The sequence below is a fragment of the Eschrichtius robustus genome, chromosome 1 (assembly GCF_028021215.1).
Source record: "Eschrichtius robustus isolate mEscRob2 chromosome 1, mEscRob2.pri, whole genome shotgun sequence".
NCBI lineage: Eukaryota > Metazoa > Chordata > Mammalia > Artiodactyla > Eschrichtiidae > Eschrichtius > Eschrichtius robustus.
This window is the reverse complement of record NC_090824.1, coordinates 128,376,669-128,395,722: the sequence shown is the minus strand read 5'-3', so window position 1 is coordinate 128,395,722 and position 19,054 is coordinate 128,376,669. Positions and strand designations below refer to the sequence as shown.

General features: G+C 38.6%; 2 protein-coding genes across 3 annotated transcripts in view; one reads left to right on the top strand and one right to left on the bottom strand.

Annotated features, from left to right (window-relative positions):
* Positions 1 to 3,524, bottom strand: part of IQCH (IQ motif containing H) — a 207,255-nt gene extending 203,731 nt beyond the window's left edge. Inside the window, exon 1 of the mRNA XM_068536684.1 lies at positions 3,474 to 3,524. Within this exon, the coding sequence (XP_068392785.1) occupies positions 3,474 to 3,524 (51 nt within the window). The remainder of the gene's footprint in view (positions 1 to 3,473) is intronic.
* A 170-nt stretch (positions 3,525 to 3,694) lies between these two features.
* Positions 3,695 to 19,054, top strand: part of AAGAB (alpha and gamma adaptin binding protein) — a 79,986-nt gene continuing 64,626 nt past the window's right edge. The window contains exon 1 of one of the 2 annotated variants that reach the window (XM_068554372.1): positions 3,695 to 3,866. In XM_068554372.1, coding sequence (XP_068410473.1) covers positions 3,794 to 3,866 — 73 coding nt within the window. In that variant the 5' untranslated portion in view covers positions 3,695 to 3,793. The remainder of the gene's footprint in view (positions 3,867 to 19,054) is intronic. The other variant, XM_068554362.1, reaches the window with a different exon arrangement.

Sequence of the window (19,054 nt, the reverse complement as noted above, 5' to 3'; positions counted from 1 at the left end):
TTGTTTCACAAATGTGCCATAACCTGTTTAAGGACCAGCACACACCAGATTTATTACTTTGGGTGAGTTACTTTACCTTTTTGTATCTTAGTTTCTTCTTCTGTAAACTGCAACTAAAAATAAAACCTGCCTACTACAGTAGTTGGTGGGAGATTATCTAAGCCCTCAGCACAGGGTCTGGCTCTCAATAAATACTGGCTACTATTTTAATTATAGTGATTATTATTACTATAGTAAAACCTCAGTATTCTAATCAGTTGAGGAAAGAGCCAGAAAAAATTATAAAAGGTCTGAATTATACACTTGAAGGTGAAAGAAATTAAGTAGCTAACAAAATGCTGCCTAGTAGAGCTCTATGTGGGCATGGTACTCATAGTTCCTGAACCAAAAATGAAAACATGGACTTTGATATATGATCTGATTGGGACAGAATATTCACAATCAGAATTTCTTACATAGAAAATGAAAGAAGATTGCTTGAATTTTCTATGTATGTGAGTACCCACAATGCTCATCTTTGATCAGTTTCCTTTCCATAACATGAAAGAATAATAGTACTTATCGGATAGACTTGTAAGGGTTAAATGAGTTAAATATATATAGCACTTAGAACCATGCATGATACCTGATAACTACTATGCTATTGTGATTTTTCTTCAAAATCATGCAACAGTTTATATTTTACAGTACCATCTAAAGTAGTAGCTCTCATACTTGAGGGTGCATCAGAGTTATCTGAAAGGCTTGTAAAAACAGATTGCTGGGCCCCGCCCTCAGAAATTCTGATTTATTAGGCCTGGAGTGGGGTCGGAGAATTTGCAGTTCTTACAAGCTCCCAGCTGGTTCTAGTGATGCTGGTCCTAGGACTACACTTTGAGAATCATTGGTTTAAAGAGTTGCTTAATGTATCTCACTGAGACATAGACCTAATATACTGTATTAGGGTGAAGCAAGTGGAGATTTGAATGAAGTACCTCTGCTAACAGTAAGGAAGTCCACTTTACAGTAAAGACCAGTTATGTAGTTTTGGGGAAATTGGGTCAATTTAGAATCAGCAGTTCTAATCTAAGCTATGTGTCCTACAGAAGAGAAAACTGAGGCCCGGAGAGATGAAGTGACTAGCCCAAAGTTACCCACCTGGCAATGTCATTGCCAGGGTCAGACCTCAGTATTCTGACTCCCAACCAAATATCCTTTTCACTAGATGTACTGCTCTTTGGTAGCCTGTTGGAAGGAAATAAATCACAGCCCCAGGTAGAAATGGAACCCATGTTGGCATGTCTGAGGGTGCTGCTGTATGCTCACAAATACTCAGAATGCAGTGAAAAAGTAGGGAAGGTCTTCCACATTTCCTCATTATACATATTCTACATTGTACCAGGAAGAATTTTACATTGTATCTAGAGATCAGCCTCAGTAATCAGTTTAACTGTAGCCTCTCTTTCTCTGCATAGCCCTCCACTTAGTGTATACGAAGTAACCCTTTTAAGCAAGTGGGGGGGCTGATCAACATGGATATGACTCTCTTAGCTCTTCCCAAAGAGAGGTCTGGCCTTTGCCCTTGGATACTGGGAGGTGATCTCTAGGCCCCTGGAGTGTCCTGCTTGACAGGAATGTCTTTATGATGGGGGCTTTGAGCTATGCTGTATCAGTTCCAATCTCTAGAGGAATTAGACTGAAATCATTAGTCTACTCTCTGGGAAGGGCTGAAGACTAAAAGTCAGCCAAATGGGCAGTTTGATTGAGCTCCAATAAAAACTCTGGACACTAAAGTCTTGGGAAAACTTCCCTAGTTGGCAATAATGTGTATATATTGTCACATATCATGGCTGGGAGGAGGTAATGCCCTCCATGACTCCATGGGAAGAAAATGGCTGGAAGCTCCATTTGGACCCCTCCTGGACTCTGCCCTAAGCATCTCTTCCCATGGCTGATTTTAATTTGTATCCTTTTGCTATAAAAACACTGTAATTGTAAGCATAGTGCTTTCCTGAGTTTTGTGAGTTGCTCTAGCTAATTAGCCACTGTGAAGTGGCTAGGGCTTCCAGATGTGTAAATAGCTGGTCTGAAGTGAGGATGGTTCTAGGGACCCATGAACTTGTGCCTTGTGTCTAAGTGAGGACAGTCTTGTGGAGACTGTTCCCTCAGATTTGGCAGTTTGGCTAAACTCATTCTAGGGTGGTAGTGAAAGCAAGGATAATAAAAGGTGAGGTAGGAAAATTTGGGTATGATTCATATTGGGGAAGTCTATGAAATTGGTGAGTTTAGGGGTTTGTATTTTGGAAAAGGTGAATTGAAAGAAGTCTCCCAGATGGGAGGTAAGAGACCAAATCATGGCAGGAAGAAAAATTAGACCCTTTAGATCTGAGTAGAGTCCTGATAGAGTGACCTTAGGCAAATTACTTCAAGCCTTAGTCAAGTAGAGGTAAATATAACAGTTAAAAGTGATGATATATGTGGAAATGTTTTAAAACGATAATATGTAAATGTGGAAAGACAAAGTACTTTTAACATTCTGGAAAAATCTGAGTGTAACTGTCATAAACTGAGTTATGTGGGAGAAGTTAATACTTTCTTGATATTTCCCCCCTCAGATTAGAAAAAGCTACTTCCCTGTGTTTTTTAATTTGTCACATTTCCACATTCAAAAACTTTAACTTGGTTAGCCATCTTTTATCTTTAATATGTTTCCCTATCTGTATGTTCTCAAGCAAGGTATTTCTATTTTATTATTTTTTATTGAGATATAATTGACATATAACATTAGTTTCACATATACAACATAATGATTCGATATTTGTACATATTGCTAAATGATCATCACAATAAGTCTAGTTAACATCCATCACCACACATGTCAATTGTTACAATTTTTTTTCTTGTGATGAGAACTTTTAAGATTTACTCTTAGCAACTTTCAAATACATAGTAGAGCATTATTAACTATAATTCCCATGGTGTACATTACATCCCCAGAACTCATTTATTTGCAAGGGACTTCTAGATCCAAAAAAACTTAAGAAAAGCAGTTCACATATTTCAACTTCTCCCCAGATTTATCACCTCTCCAATGTGTCTGATTCGTATCTCCTCAGCTTCCCTACATCATGGGATCAAAATTTTCAGAACATAACACTTAAAAATGGTGCCTCACTGTAAGATGCATTTTTCCAAAGTAAAGATCCCGGTGGTGTGTGTGGTCCTGGAGTTTTACCAGAGGCAAAATGGTTGTGCTTCGGGAGCGCAACCTCCAGGCTCAGGTTCCGGAGGTGTGTGAGCTTGGCGGGAGAGGTCTGGGTTGGCATATCTGGGAGTTCTCTAAGCGGTGCTGCCGCTCGTGTGTTGGAGGCAGTGTGGGAGCGGCGCTCCAAGAGGGTGGGCGTGAGTGGATGGGCGGGCATGAGTGGATGGCCGCTGCTGGGCCTCGCTCGAAAGGTCTTAGCTGGGAAGGGACGGTGAGGCCCATTTCCCACCTGGATTAATATGGATCCGATGGGGTCGTGGTTTTCCGTCTCCTGGGCCATGCCTACAGCCGGGCGGGGCTACCTCCCCGGGGAGGCGAGGTCTCCAGGCGCCGGAACCTACTGCGGAGGGAGCTCGTCCCCATGGCAACGCCACGCGCAGCCCGGCCTGGTCCACGCCGGGAGCGGAAGAGGGGCTGGGGGAGGAGGCAGGGCCGGCCGTGCCTTCTGAGAATGCGCCTTCCTTTGCGCGTCTCCCCCGCGCGCCGGCGGCCGTGGTATCGCCCAAGGCGGAAGGGGCTCCTGGACAGAACCTGTTCGCTGGCGCAGAGATGGCTGCGGGCGTCCCCTGCGCGCTAGTCACCAGCTGCTCATCCACCTTTTCCGCAGACCGGCTAGTCCAATGTGAGTAGTGAGGCGCCTAGGCTGATCTCCAAGCCCCGCGCCGAGCCTCGGCTGGCGACAGTCCCAGCACCGCGGCCTCCCTCGGGGCCTCTGTCGCCGCCGCGGGCCCTGGACTCTTGCTCCCCTCGGTGGTGGCCCGAGACTCCTCTGGTGCCCTTCAGGCGTGGTCGAGGTGCCCAGTCCGCCAGGTGTCCACCGTTAGCTCCTGCACTCGTTGTTTCTCTGCCTGCCCGGCCTACCATGTTGTTTCTTCCAGCTTTTTCTGTAAAGTAGGACCCCAGCCCAGGGGTTGTTGCGGTCAACCTTTGAGGTGAACCGGAAAGGCGCTCTGGGAGTGGTACCGAGGAACGCGAGTGTCAGGTGCAGGAATCGTGATTTATGTTGCCATCCCTGCTCCTGAGGTAGAGAGTGTTTCCTCTGGCTACCCCTTGATGTGTATTTTAAGACTTGTTCGACTTGCTCCCTGCACTCTGCAGTTATTCACTGCCTTGCCTTCCTTCTGAGGCTAGGCCCTCCGCCAACATTAGTTTTTGGTTATTACTGGGCCTAGTCCTTTTGCCTCTGGACCTTCATAGTGGTTGTCAAACTAAGTCACTCTTGAAAGAACCGTAGGCGAGGAGGGGAGACCGGTGTAGTAGAGAAACCATAGGACTGGGGGCATAGGCTCAACTCTTCCCCTAACTCCGCGAAGTTGATTATAACTCAAGACTCCTGTTTAAATGCGTGGCTTTGAGTCAGAACAGTGACTCTCAGCTGTAACCTATGCCCTTCAGTTTTCTTTGTAAAGTGGTGATAATTTTCACAGGATTTTGTGCTTAACCCAGAGTAATCATTCGGTAAATGGTAGATATTATTATTAAAGCACATTCTCTCTCTAGCCCTCAGTTTCCTGATCCTGAAAATGGGGCATATGAATCTATCTCACAGGATTCTTTGAAGGACCGGTGATGTGACATTTTGAAAGCATTTTGTAAAGTGTAAAGCATCATATAAGCTGTAACTTCTTCCTGTAGTACCTGTCAAGTGACAGAATTAGGCAGTTTGTCACTCCAGCACAAATGTTCTGTAACTTAGTTATCATTTGTGATCACATAAAAAGTTCCTTAATTATAACACGAAATGGTAACTAACTGCTCTAATTATGCCATTTCCTTACCTCTCATCAGTGCTCCTTCCCATTTTTTCCTTTCTTTTCTTTTTGAAAATTGTTTTATTATAAAAGTAGTGCATAGTCCATTAAGTAAGATTTAGCACATGTAGAAAAGAAAATGTCAGCCAAGGTCTCATCACCCAAACACAAATACTGTGTTAACATTTCTGTGCATTTCCTTCCAGTTTTTTTCCCAATGCACAGGTTTTAAAAAATTGATAATTACATTTCATATATAATTTTTATATTTTATGTATAACATGTAATATTTTTAACATTTTATATATAAAAATTCAAAATATTGTATCTGAAATATTAAATATATAAATGTATAAAATTATATATTTATAACACATTAAGGTGTATGATTTGTATAAATACATATATTTATATAAAATATACTTTTATATTTTACATATATTTCATAGATTATTTTTATCCTGATATTTTCATCTACCATTACACTGTAAATTAGTTTCCATCATATATTACATCTAGAGAACATATCAGAATTTGCTCAGAATTCTTAAGATCCTTGGTGTATTTAACTTTCCAAAGGAATTATATGCATTTGGATTTCCATTACTGATATATAAAAGTCCTTTCAAAGCCAATCTCAGAAATATTTGTTAAGTTTTCTTTTGGTTATCACGTGCTTTAAGGATCAGAATTGGCAGACACGGTCACTTCCTTGAAGGAGCTGATTACCTATAGTTGGGGAATAGTTAACACTGTACTTCTTTAAAATATATTAGCATCATTGGGAATAAAATTAATTCTGTAAAATAAAATAATCCACTTTATTTCTATATGTAAAATGCTTCTTGGATAACTTTTGTGTTGCTTAAAATTAGACGACCTTTCCTTTGTGATTCCATTAATGTTATGTAGTGAAAAATAAAATAGAAGCAGTTAGTGAAGAGATTACTTGAGTAAGGAAAAGTGAACTATAGAAGAGGGCTTTTACCATTTCTTCCCAGGTTAATGATTTGGGTAACCACGGATAGTATTAGAATGTAGTACAGTATTTGCTGAGCATTGATTCTGTTTTATCATAATTAAAGATTGAATTAACTTAATCACAAATTGAGTCTAATTTTGGCATAAAAGATGGAGACTGCCATAATGAATGACTTTTAAGTGTTCAGTGACATTAAGCAATAGTATGATTTTGGATTGAATCTGATTTACCTTTTGGGGAAGGTCTGGTTTCTTCCCATGCATCAGGAAGAAGAACATTTAGGGTTTCTCCAGTTTCTTTCCTTCGACATCTGATCTATTTTACTGCTTTTGGGGACTTCCCTGGTGGTCCAGTGGTTAAGACTCCACACTTCCAATGCAGGGGGCACGGGTTCGATCCCGGGTCGGGGAACTAAGATCCCATGTGCTGCGTGGTGCAGCCAAAAAAAAAAAAAAGTACTGCTTTTAACAACAATGGGAAATATTTTATAACCAAGTAACCAAGTTTATTATAAGTATACATGAAATAAAAATCAGTAGGCCTCTACTATGGATAAAGTGTGGACTTTGTGAGAAGCTTTTTTCATTTTGTCACTCAAAGGCTTTATGTGCAGTATTCTGGGTGGATGTCTGACATCAGATAAAAGGGGCATTACCAGTGTAGACTTTTAAAGGGAAATGAAGGCTCAGAATGCTTATGCAAGGCTGTGTGTGGTGTGAGAGCAAGTGTCGGTACCCCCAGGCTGGACCTCCTTCCACCCCACATATGTTTATATGAACATTTTACTTTTATTCTGGAAAAGTGTATTCTGATATTAAGAACAGAGCTAGTCTCTGTGCCAGTTACTGCAGCTGAAAGGACTACTAAGAGACTATTCCTGCCTTCAGGAGGGATGTGGTGAAAGCATGTGCTCCACCTGTGGAAATATTAAAATGTTGATACCTAAGTTTTAACATCTTACTCTATTTTCCTAGAAGGAACTTCAGATAGAAAAATCCCATTTGGTTTTAATGTATGTAATGCTAACTTAGCAACTGTAAGCCATTTAGGTCCTACACCTGAACATTTGGAGCAATTTTTTTCTTCTAGTGAAATGTGGGAATTTGGAGATCTTATAATAAGCATTTATATGTATATCAATATACTTCCCAAACATGTTTTCACATAATTTAGTTTGGTTCTTGTATCCTTGTGAATTCATGGAGTCAGGGTTTCTCCATTTTATAAATGAAGAAACCGGGGCTTGGTGAGTTGCCTAGAGTGCTCAAGTACCAAGTGCTGGAGCATATGTTCTCATTCGGGATTTGTGTGCATGGGCTGTCTCATTGAAAAGTGTTGAAATTCCTTAGCAATCAGAAGTATTTAAGGTGGTGGCATTGGTGTAAGAACTGAGAGAGAAGATTAACTCTAAAAGAAGGTTTTCAAATATGCTCACATTTCCAATTAGAATGGTTGAAGTCTTTTTTTTTTTAATGTTTAAAAACATTTTATTATAGAAAACAATAAAAAAAAATAGTAATATAATTAACTCTTCTGTATCCATCATCCAGGTTCAAATCATAGTTAATTTTTTTTCCTGAGATATACATTTTAAAGTAATAACTAGAATTATGACTTATAACATTATACCAGAACATATAAGATTTTTAGAAATTTCATGTAATGTCTGAAACATTTATATTAACATATTTCCATACAAGTAACCCAATGAAAGTTTAGTATTAGTTGTTTTGTTTGTTTCTTTTTTTTAAAACTGCAGGTTCTTGTTAGTCATCAATTTTATACACATCAGTGTATACATGTCAATCCCAATCGCCCACTTCAGCACACCACCATCCCCACCCCACCGTGGTTTTCCCCCCTGGGTCCATACGTCTGTTCTCTACATCTGTGTCTCAACTTCTGCCCTGTAAACCGGCTCATCTGTACCATTTTTCTAGGTTCCACGTACATGCATTAATATACGATATTTGTTTTTCTCTTTCTGACTTACTTCACTCTGTATGACAGTCTCTAGATCTATCCACGTCTCAGCAAATGACTCAGTTTCGTTCCTTTTTATGGCTGAGTAATATTCCATTGTATATATGTACCACAACTTCTTTAACCATTCGTCTGTCGATGGGCATTTAGGTTGGTTCCATGACCTGGCTGTTGTAAATAGTGCTGCAGTGAACATTGGGGTGCATGTGTCTTTTTGAATTATGGTCTTCTCTGGGTATATGCCCAGTAGTGGGATTGCTGGATCATATGGTAAATCTATTTTTAGTTTTTTAAGGAAGCTCCATATTGTTCTCCATAGTGGCTGTATCAATTTACATTCCCACCAACAGTGCAAGAGGGTTCCCTTTTCTCCACACCCCCTCCAGCATTTGTTGTTTGTAGGTTTTCTGATGATGCCCATTCTAACTGGTGTGAGGTGATACCTCATTGTAGTTTTGATTCGCATTTCTCTAATAATTAGTGATGTTGAGCATCTTATCATGTGCTTCTTGGCCATCTGTATGTCTTCTTTGGAGAAATGTCTATTTAGGTCTTCTGCCCATTTTTGGATTGGGTTGTTTGTTTCTTTAATATTGAGCTGAATGAGCTGTTTATATATTTTGGAGATTAATCCTTTGTCCGTTGATTCATTTGCAAATATTTTCTCCCATTCTGAGGGTTGTCTTTTTTTTTATTTTTTTTAATTAATTAATTAATTTATTTATGGCTGTGTTGTGTCTTCATTTCTGTGCGAGGGCTTTCTCTAGGTGTGGCAAGCGGGGGCCACTCTTCATCGCGGTGCGCGGGCCTCTCACTATCGTGGCCTCTCTTGTTGCGGAGCACAGGCTCCAGACGCGCAGGCTCAGCAATTGTGGCTCACGGGCCCAGCCGCTCCATGGCATGTGGTATCTTCCCAGACCAGGGCTCGAACCCGTGTCCCCTGCATTGGCAGGCGGATTCTTAACCACTGCGCCACCAGGGAAGCCCCTGAGGGTTGTCTTTTCGTCTTGTTTATGGTTTCCTTTGCTGTGCAAAAGCTTTGAAGTTTCATTAGGTCCCATTTGTTTATTTTTGTTTTTATTTCCATTACTCTAGGAGGTGGATCAAAAAAGATCTTGCTGTGATTGATGTCAAAGAGTGTTCTTCCTATGTTTTCCACTAAAAGTTTTATAATGTCCGGTCTTACATTTAAGTCTCGAACCCATTTTGAGTTTATTTTTGTGTATGGTGTTAGGGAGTGTTCTAAGTTCATTCTTTTACATGTAGCTGTCCAGTTTTCCCAGCACCACTTATTGAAGAGACTGTCTTTTCTCCATTGTATATCTTTGCCTCCTTTGTCATAGATTAGTTGATCATAGGTGTGTGGGTTTATCTCTGGGCTTTCTATCCTGTTCCACTGATCTATGTTTCTGTTTTTGTGCCAGTAGCATATTGTCTTGATTACTGTAGCTTTGTAGTATAGTCTGAAGTCAGGGAGTCTGATTCCTCCAGGTCCGTTTTTTTCCCTCAAGACTGCTTTGGCTATTCGGGGTCTTTTGTGTCTCCATACAAATTTTAAGATGATTTGTTCTAGTTCCGTAAAAAATGCCATTGGTAATTTGATAGGGATTGCATTGAATCTGTAGATTGCTTTGGGTAGTATAGTCATTTTCACAATATTGATTCTTCCAATCCAAGAACATGGTATATCTCTCCACCTGTTGGTATCATCTTTAATTTCTTTCATCAGTGTCTTATAGTTTTCTGCATACAGATCTTTTGTCTCCCTAGGTAGGTTTATTCCTAGATATTTTATTCTTTTTGTTGCAGTGGTAAATGGGAGTGTTTCCATAATTTCTCTTTCAGATTTTTCATCATTGGTGTATAGGAATGCAAGAGATTTCTGTGCATGAATTTTGTATCCTGCAACTTTACCAAATTCATTGATTAGCTCTAGTAGTTTTCTGGTAGCATTTTTAGATTTCTCTATGTATAGTATCGTGTCATCTGCAAACAGTGACAGTTTTACTTCTTCTTTTCCAATTTGTATTCCTTTTATTTCTTTTTCTTCTCTGATTGCTGTGGCTAGGACTTCCAAAACTATGTTGAATAATAGTGGTGAGAGTGGACATCCTTGTCTCGTTCCTGATCTTAGAGGAAATGCTTCCAGTTTTTCACCATTGAGAATGATGTTTGCTGTGGGTTTGTCATATATGGCCTTTATTATGTTGAGGAAAGTTCCCTCTACGCCCACTTTCTGGAGAGTTTTTATCATAAATGGGTGTTGAATTTTGTCAAAAGCTTTTTCTGCATCTATTGAGATGATCATATGATTTTTATTCTTCAATTTGTTAATATGGTGTATCACATTGATTGCTTTGCGTATATTGAAGAATCCTTGCATCCCTGGGATAAATCCCACTTGATTGTGGTGTATGATCCTTTTAATGTGTTGTTGGATTCTGTGTGCCAGTATTTTGTTGAGGATTTTTGCATCTATATTCATCAGTGATATTGGTCTGTAATTTTCTTTTTTTGTAGTGTCTTTGTCTGGTATGGGTATCAGGGTGATGGTGGCCTCATAGAATGAGTTTGGGAGTGTGCCTTCCTCTGCAATTTTTTGGAAGAGTTTGAGAAGGATGGGTGTTAGCTCTTCTCTAAATGTTTGATAGAATTCACCTGTGAAGCCATCTGGTCCTGGACTTTTGTTTGTTGGAAGATTTTTAATCACAGTTTCAATTTCATTACTTGTGATTGGTCTGTTCATATTTTCTGTTTCTTCCTGGTTCAGTCTTGGAAGGTTATACCTTTCTAAGAATTTGTCCATTTCTTCCAGGTTGTCCATTTTATTGCCATAGAGTTGCTTGTAGTAGTCTCTTAGGATGTTTTGTATTTCTGCGGTGTCTGTTGAAACTTCTCCTTTTTCATTTCTGATTTTATTGATTTGAGTCCTCTCCCTCTTTTTCTTAATGAGTCTGGCTAATGGCTTGTCAATTTTGTTTATCTTCTCAAAGAACCAGCTTTTAGTTTTATTGATCTTTGCTATTGTTTTCTTTGTTTCTATTTCATTTATTTCTGCTCTGATCTTTATGATTTCTTTCCTTCTGCTAACTTTGGGTTTTGTTTGTTCTTCTTTCTCTAGTTCCTTTAGGTGTAAGGTTAGATTGTTTACTTGAGATTTTTCTTGTTTCTTTAGATAGGCTTGTATAGCTATAAACTTCCCTCTTAGAACCGCTTTTGCTGCATCCCATAGGTTTTGGATCGTTGTGTTTTCATTGTCATTTGTCTCTAGGTATTTTTTGATTTCCTCCTTGATTTCTTCAGTGATCTCTTGGTTATTTAGTAACGTATTGTTTAGCCTCCATGTGTTTGTGTTTTTTACGTTTTTTTCCCCTGTAATTGATTTCTAATCTCATAGCGTTGTGGTCAGAAAAGATGCTTGATATGATTTCGATTTTCTTAAATTTACTGAGGCTTGATTTGTGACCCAAGATGTGATCTATCCTGGAGAATGTTCCGTGTGCACTTGAGAAGAAGGTGTAATCTGCCGTTTTTGGATGGAATGTCCTATAAATATCAATTAAATCTATCTGGTCTACTGTGTCATTTAAAGCTTCTGTTTCCTTATTTATTTTCATTTTGGATGATCTGTCCATTGGTGTAAGTGAGGTGTTAAAGTCCCCCACTATTATTGTGTTACCGTCGATTTCCTCTTTTATAGCTGTTAGCAGTTGCCTTATGTATTGAGGTGCTCCTATGTTGGGTGCATATATATTTATAATTGTTATATCTTCTTCTTGGATTGATCCCTTGATCATTATGTAGTGTCCTTCCTTGTCTCTTGTAACATTCTTTATTTTAAAGTCTATTTTATCTGATATGAGTATAGCTACTCCAGCTTTCTTTTGATCTCCATTTGCATGGAATATCTTTTTCCATCCCCTCACTTTCAGTCTGTATGTGTGCCTAGGTCTGAAATGGGTCTCTTGTAGACAGCATATATATGGGTCCTGTCTTTGTATCCATTCAGCAAGCCTGTGTCTTTTGGTTGGAGCATTTAGTCCATTCACGTTTAAGGTAATTATCGATATGTATGTTCCTATGACCATTTTCTTAATTGTTTTGGGTTTGTTTTTGTAGGTCCTTTTCTTCTCTTGTGTTTCCCACTTAGAGAAATTCCTTTAGCATTTGTTGTAGAGCTGGTTTGGTGGTGCTGAATTCTCTTAGCTTTTGCTTGTCCGTAAAGCTTTTGATTTCTCCATCAAATCTGAATGAGATCCTTGCCGGGTAGAGTAATCTTGGTTGTAGGTTCTTCCCTTTCATCACTTTAAGTATATCATGCCACTCCCTTCTGGCTTGTAGAGTTTCTGCTGAGAAATCAGCTGTTAACCTTATAGGAGTTCCCTTGTATGTTATTTGTCGTTTTTCCCTTGTTGCTTTCAATAATTTTTCTTTGTCTTTAGTTTTTGCCAATTTGATTACTATGTGTCTCGCGTGTTTCTCCTTGGGTTTATCCTGTATGGGACTCGCTGCGCTTCCTGGACTTGGGTGGCTATTTCCTTTCCCATGTTAGGGAAGTTTTCGATTATAATCTCTTCAAATATTTTCTCTGGTCCTTTCTCTCTCTCTTCTCCTTCTGGGACCCCTATAAAGCGAATATTGTTGCGTTTAATGTTGTCCCAGAGGTCTCTTAGGCTGTCTTCATTTCTTTTCATTCTTTTTTCTTTAGTCTGTTCCGCAGCAGTGAATTCCACCATTCTGTCTTCCAGGTCACTTATCTGTTCTTCTGCCTCAGTTATTCTGCTATTGATTCCTTCTAGTGTAGTTTTCATTTCAGTTATTGTATTGTTCATCTCTGTTTGTGTGTTCTTTAATTCTTCTAGGTCTTTGTTAAACATTCTTGCATCTTCTCGATCTTTGCCTCCATTCTTATTCCGAGGTCCTGGATCATCTTCACTATCATTATTCTGAATTCTTTTTCTGGAAGGTTGCCTATTTCCACTTCATTTAGTTGTTTTTCTGGGGTTTTATCTTGTTCCTTCATCTGGTATGTAGCCCTCTGCCTTTTCATCTTGTCTATCTTTCTGTGAATGTGGTTTTTGTTCCACAGGCTGCAGGATTATCTAGAATGGTTGAAGTCTTAATTCTAAGTGAAGAAAAGAAAAATCCTTGCCCAAAGGACCTGTATTTTAAAAAGGGCATGTGCATACCTGATGGTCTTTAACAGTGTCTGGATTTTTATTTTCTCAATTGAGGGAACCCAAAGTAGAAACACTGTATATATTAGTCACTCCTACTATGTAGAATTAACATTAAAATTAAAAGACTGTTGCAGATCATCTCTAACAGCCCTTCTAGATGTAAAATTCTACGGTATCGGTTATTTTTATGTTAGATTATATAATGCTTCACGTTTATCTTTTGAAAACTGAAGAATCGAGCCCGATTTTAAAGTTGCAGTAGACACTCCACTTGTAGTAGAGAGTTTGACATTTTGTGTTTGGAATTCAGATGCATTTACCCATAGAAACAATCTGCTGGTCCTCAGGTTTCTAAAACTGTGGAACCAGGTAGCTCAATTATATGATGGGTAAACTAGGCTTTGGGGAATTATGCAGGCAGAGGTGGCCATCAGGAATGAAATTGCTGCTTCGGGAAACATTCATTCTTCTGTAAGACTGGGGGTTTGTTTCTAGGTCTGTCAGACTCCTGTATTTACAAAGGGATCTTAAAGTAATTTACTAAAGAGAACATTCTTATTTCACAGTAGGGGCTGTTGTACAGCTTAGCCAATGTTATCTAGCAACAGAATAGAGATAAGAACTTGGGTCTTCTAATTTGAGTTTTTCTGTAGCTGCTTGAGGTATTCTAAGTGGAGCCTTTTAGTTTACTCTGAGAATAAGTAATAATTTTTGCTTAAGCAAAGTTGCTTATTTTGTTGTAGTAGGAGGACTCTGCCTTTGATTGGATTGTATATTTCCAAGTCTTTATCTTCTTCAAAGGAAGAAAGATTGGGCCAGCAAGATTTACCACGAGGGCCTAGAGTTGTCATCATAGAGTGATATATTAAGTGGTCAGACTAAAGCAGTGATTTCACATGGTAATGGGGGTGGGGGAACTTTGATTTTTTTTAACTTTGATACTTAATATATTTAAAAATTTTCAAATAACATTAAAAGAAGGCTCAAGATTATTATCTTTATTAAAAAAGGGATGTTAAGTCATCAACCTTAAGATTAAATACAAGTCACATTCTCTCCAGACCCAAAGGGACTTATAAAACACATCCATGTTATCTTCCTGTGTGCTTGCGTGTGTGTGTATGTTTGTGTATGTATGTGTAATTAAAGGTCAAAGAGGTTGTGATTTTCTCAGGTTGTTCAGCTCGTAAAAGTTGGAGATTCAATTCTAGTTCTTTTATATATGTGAAATATGATGAACTTCGTGGTGGCCAGAGCTATATGTGTTCAAGGTGAATTTAGGGATAGGAGAAATTACAATAGAAGATTTCACTACTACAGTGAGAACTTTTATGGTTCAAAATAAGTTTACACCTTTTCTTTCATGGTAGTTGGAACCTTAGTAGATGAACTACCGTAAGCTAATAAAAAATGAAAATGCCTCTATTGGTGCCCAATTTGTTGTTTTTTTTTTAAATCGGTCAAGTAGAGAATTTGTGTGAAGTGTTAGACTAATCTTTTAGCTGTTGTTGAAGAGTTAAATGATTATAAGGTATTTGTCTTCCCAGTAAATGGCATTCCAGTAATGGGGTAGAGAGCAGTGGGGAAGTATTACACATCAGCCGACGTTGCACAAAACCGTATATGATACTGAGAGTATTGTATCATCTGGAGGATTCTGAGCGTATCTAGACTCAGGCCTTTATTTCTGGGCCACCTAACTGCTTATTTTTCTGTAGCAGAAGATAAAAAACATCCAGAAAATATGCAGTGGTCATTTGGTTTAAACAACTTGCTGCCTTTTGCTCTGTATAATTCCTCAGCAAATAATGACACTCAATAAATAATGAAATCTGATATAAAACCATTTTTAAAAAAAGGTTAAAGTATGAAAACTGTTTTAAATATGTCTGGCAAGAATGAGGATCTGGACACGACGTTGTATTTGTGTTGGAGCCAGTGCACACAGATACCACAAATACCTCTCTGAGAATTACTTATCCAGGAAGCAAGACGGAGGTACGTTAAGACAGAGAGGACAGTTGTGAAACTCTTAAAGAGCCTTTGTGATGTTTTAGATTCAGTAACAAATAACCTTTTTAGTGTTTAATTTTCCACACAGACCTGAAGGCCGGTTCTACACAGAGGGGTGGGTAAAGTAGTAGCTGGATCAAAATCAGTATGCTCAGAGCAGGAAAATGTGTGATCATTTGGTAATAAAGAGCACTGTTACGCTGACATAAGAGAATTGCCATTCTGTCTGAATTCTGCTGGGGTTGTTCAGGACTTTTGTGAGGAAAAAAATTTGTGAATTGAGTGCTGAGTTCTACCTTCTTCCTAGGTATCTGATTTTAAGCACGTTAACTTTTCATTGCACAAATACTTACTGACTGTGTTTACATGTGCCATCATTGTTCTCAGTATCTAAAACCTGTGCCTCAGTCTCCTACCTTGTCAATAAAGTGATTTTTTTAAAGCAGCTTTGGGGTGTAATTTAAATACCATAAAATCCACCTGTTTTAAGTGTAGAAAATTTCTGTCATTCTAGAAGGAGACCTTCTACCTATTAGCAGTCATTCCTCATTCCCACCCCAGCTCTGGGAAACCACTAATGTACTTTCTGTCTCTATAGAGTTGCCTTTTCTGGACATTTTATATAAAAGAAATCATATGAAATGTGGTTTGTTGTGTCTGGCTTCTTTTACTTAGCTTGATGTTTTTGAGATTCACCCCTGCTGTAAGCATGTACTTGGTATTCCATTGTATGGAGAGGCCACATTTTGTTTATCCATTCATCTATTGATAGACATTTGGTTGTTTCCACTTTTTGGCTATTATGAATAATGCTGTTATGGGCACGCTAAGAAACTATTGTATACTATTTTACGAAACTGCTGGACTTTTTCAGAGTGGCTGTACCATTTTACCTTTCCCATCAGCAATGTATGAGGGTTTCAATTTCTCCACATTTTTGACAACACTTGTTATTATCTGTATTTTCATTTATATAGTAGGGGTGAGGTAGTGTCTCGTGGTTTTTATTTGCATTTTCTTAGTAACTAATGATGTTGAGAATCTTTTCATGTGTATATAGTCCATTCATATATCTTTGGTGAAAAGTCTATTCAAATCTTTTGCTCATTTAAAAAGAAATTGAAGTATAGTTGAATTACAATATTGTGTTAGTTTCAGGTGTACAGCAAAGTGATTCAGATATATATATGTGTGTGTATATATATATTTCAGATTATTTTCCATTATAGGTTATTATAAGATATTGAATATAATTCCCTGTGCTATCTTGTTGCTTATCTATTTTATGTATAGTAGTTTGTATCTGTTAATCCCATACTCCTAATTTGTCCCTCTCCCCTTTGGTAACCATAAGTTTGTTTTCTATGTGAGTCTGATTCTGTTTTGTACATAGATTCATTCGTATTATTTTTTAGATTCCCCGTATAAGTGGTATCATGTAAAGTTTGTCTTTGTCTGACTTACTTCACTAAGTTTAATATTCTCTAGGTCCATCCATGTTGCTGCAAATGTTAGTATTTCATTCCTTTTTATGGCTGAGTAATAGTCCACTGTTTATATATATTACATCTTCTTAAGCCAGTCATCTGTTGATGGGCACTTGGGTTGTTTCCATGTCTTGCTTTTTCCCATTAAAAAAATTTTTTTTTGTCTTCTTATTAATGAGTTGTAAGAGTATTTTATATATTCTAGACACAAGTTCCTTATCACATATGTAATTTACAAATATTTTCTCCCATTCTGTGGCTTATCTTTTGGTTTTCTTGATGGTATCTTTTGAAATGCAAAAGTTTTAAATTTTGTTGAAGTCCAATTTATCAGTGTTTTCTTTTTCCATTATCCTTTGACTGTGTGTTCTCCAATCATGATTTTAACCCATCTGGAAGGACCTTTTGGATACTGGGATGTTGGGTCTGTTAGTTTTGTAACGTTTTCCATCGGACCAAGCTTATTTTTCAGTATTTACATACAGGAGCTACAAAATAAATGTTCTTCATTAAATTTACTCTGTTTTGGAAAATTCATCTTAGACATGTTTACCTTCTTTCAGAATAAGTTAGCATCTGCTGCAGATTCTATTGTCAGCCTGAGCAGACATTGACATTTTTTGTGAAGTTTTATTACTTGCTGCTGATTTGTTTATGAAACATTACCAGTTGAATATGAAAATTATTTTCATCTCATAATTGCCCTGTTTAGACTTATGTGTTCTTTGGAAAATCACCATTTATAAATTATTTTCAAAGCATCTAAGATTAATTGCCAGATAATTTTTATGGTTAAAATAATTAAAGAATACATTTGAGATAGATTTTTATCAGAGAGAGATTTTATCAGATGCAAATGAAAGTCATTTATGTCTGTGGTGGGAGGTTATGGTGCCTGGCTGTAAAAGGCTAGTTTCAGTTCTATGAGAAAGAATAAAACCAACTTTGCATTCCACAACTTTTATTTTGTTTCATGAATACAGTCAAGTCAGTTCCACAAGTTCGTTTGCTTTAGATCAGGGTTTCTGTTGACATTTTGGGCTGAGTAATTCTCTGTTGTGTGGGGCTGTCCTGTGCATTGTATTCTTGGCCTCTGCCCACTAGGGGCCAGTAGCATCTCCTCGCTTGTGACAACCAAAAATGTCTCTAGATGTTGACATGTGCCCTGGGAGACAAAATCACCTCCCCATAAAGAACCACTGCTTTAGATGATATCTGGACCTATGATTCCAATAAATAAGTGATAGTAATGGAATCCAAGGAAGTCCGCCCCTTTCGCCCAAATATGAGTGGGAATTGTCCATCAGCTGTGCCACTGGGATTGATAAAGTGGTCTTTGCATGCAGCCCATGAAGTTTAGAGGCTGATGGTTCTTCCTTGGCCCTCCTAAAGCATTTCTCCACATTCTTTCTCCCCTGGCTGCCAGCTTCTTTCTTTATGTCTTTTGTGCATGTTGGTCTCTCACGTTGGTCTTCTAAGGGCAAAGCAGATACCGTGTACCCTCCCCCACCACACCCCCACCCTCAGTTATTTTAACATGAAGATGTGGTGACCAAGTCCAGTCGGCTGTTGGGAGAAAGCGAACTTGACGAAAAGGAGGAGGGCTGAGTTGGATTTCCTCTGCTTAAACTTTTAAAACTTTTCCACTGTGATACAAAAAGCCCCAAAGCATGTGGCAATGTGAATTTACAGAGTGACCAGAGAGGAGTGTGTGAGGAACAGGTAATTAAGTGTTGTAAGCAAACCAGAATTGCTGTCCTCCTGTTAAAGCAGGGGTATGTTGCTCTAACTCAATCCAGGTCCTCTTCTCAGCCACTTAATACTGCTCCACTGATGGATCTGTCATGTACACGGAGACAGATATTGCATATACATGCACCAGGAGGCTGCAGGCTGATTACTCGGAGAATCACAGATAAGAATTTCCTGACATTTGTCTCTGTAAAGTCCCAGCCCTAACCTTGCAGTTTTAACCTTTAAATGGCACACAGGCTCCAAAGGCCCTTTACGCTGCAGCATTATGATCTACTCCTAGTACTTGGAAAATCATCTGGTAGTTAATAACTGCTATAGAGTCTTGGACAGAGTAGCACCCACCTTGTATGGCGTTCTCTTGAAATTGTGGCTATGAAATGGTCACTGGTTGCAACAATATGGAACCATTGTGATTTTTTTTCTCTCTTATAAATTTATTTATTTATTTACTTTTGGCTGCGTTGGGTCTTCGTTGCTGCGCGCGGGCTTTCTCTATTTGTGGTGAGCAAGGGCTACTCTTTATTGCGGTGTGCGGGCTTCTCATCGCAGTGGCTTCTCTTGTTGCGGGGCACGGGCTCTAGGCGCATGGGCTTCAGTAGTTGTGACTCGAGGGCTGTAGAGCGCAGGCTCAGTAGTTGTGGTGCCCGGGCTTAGCTGCT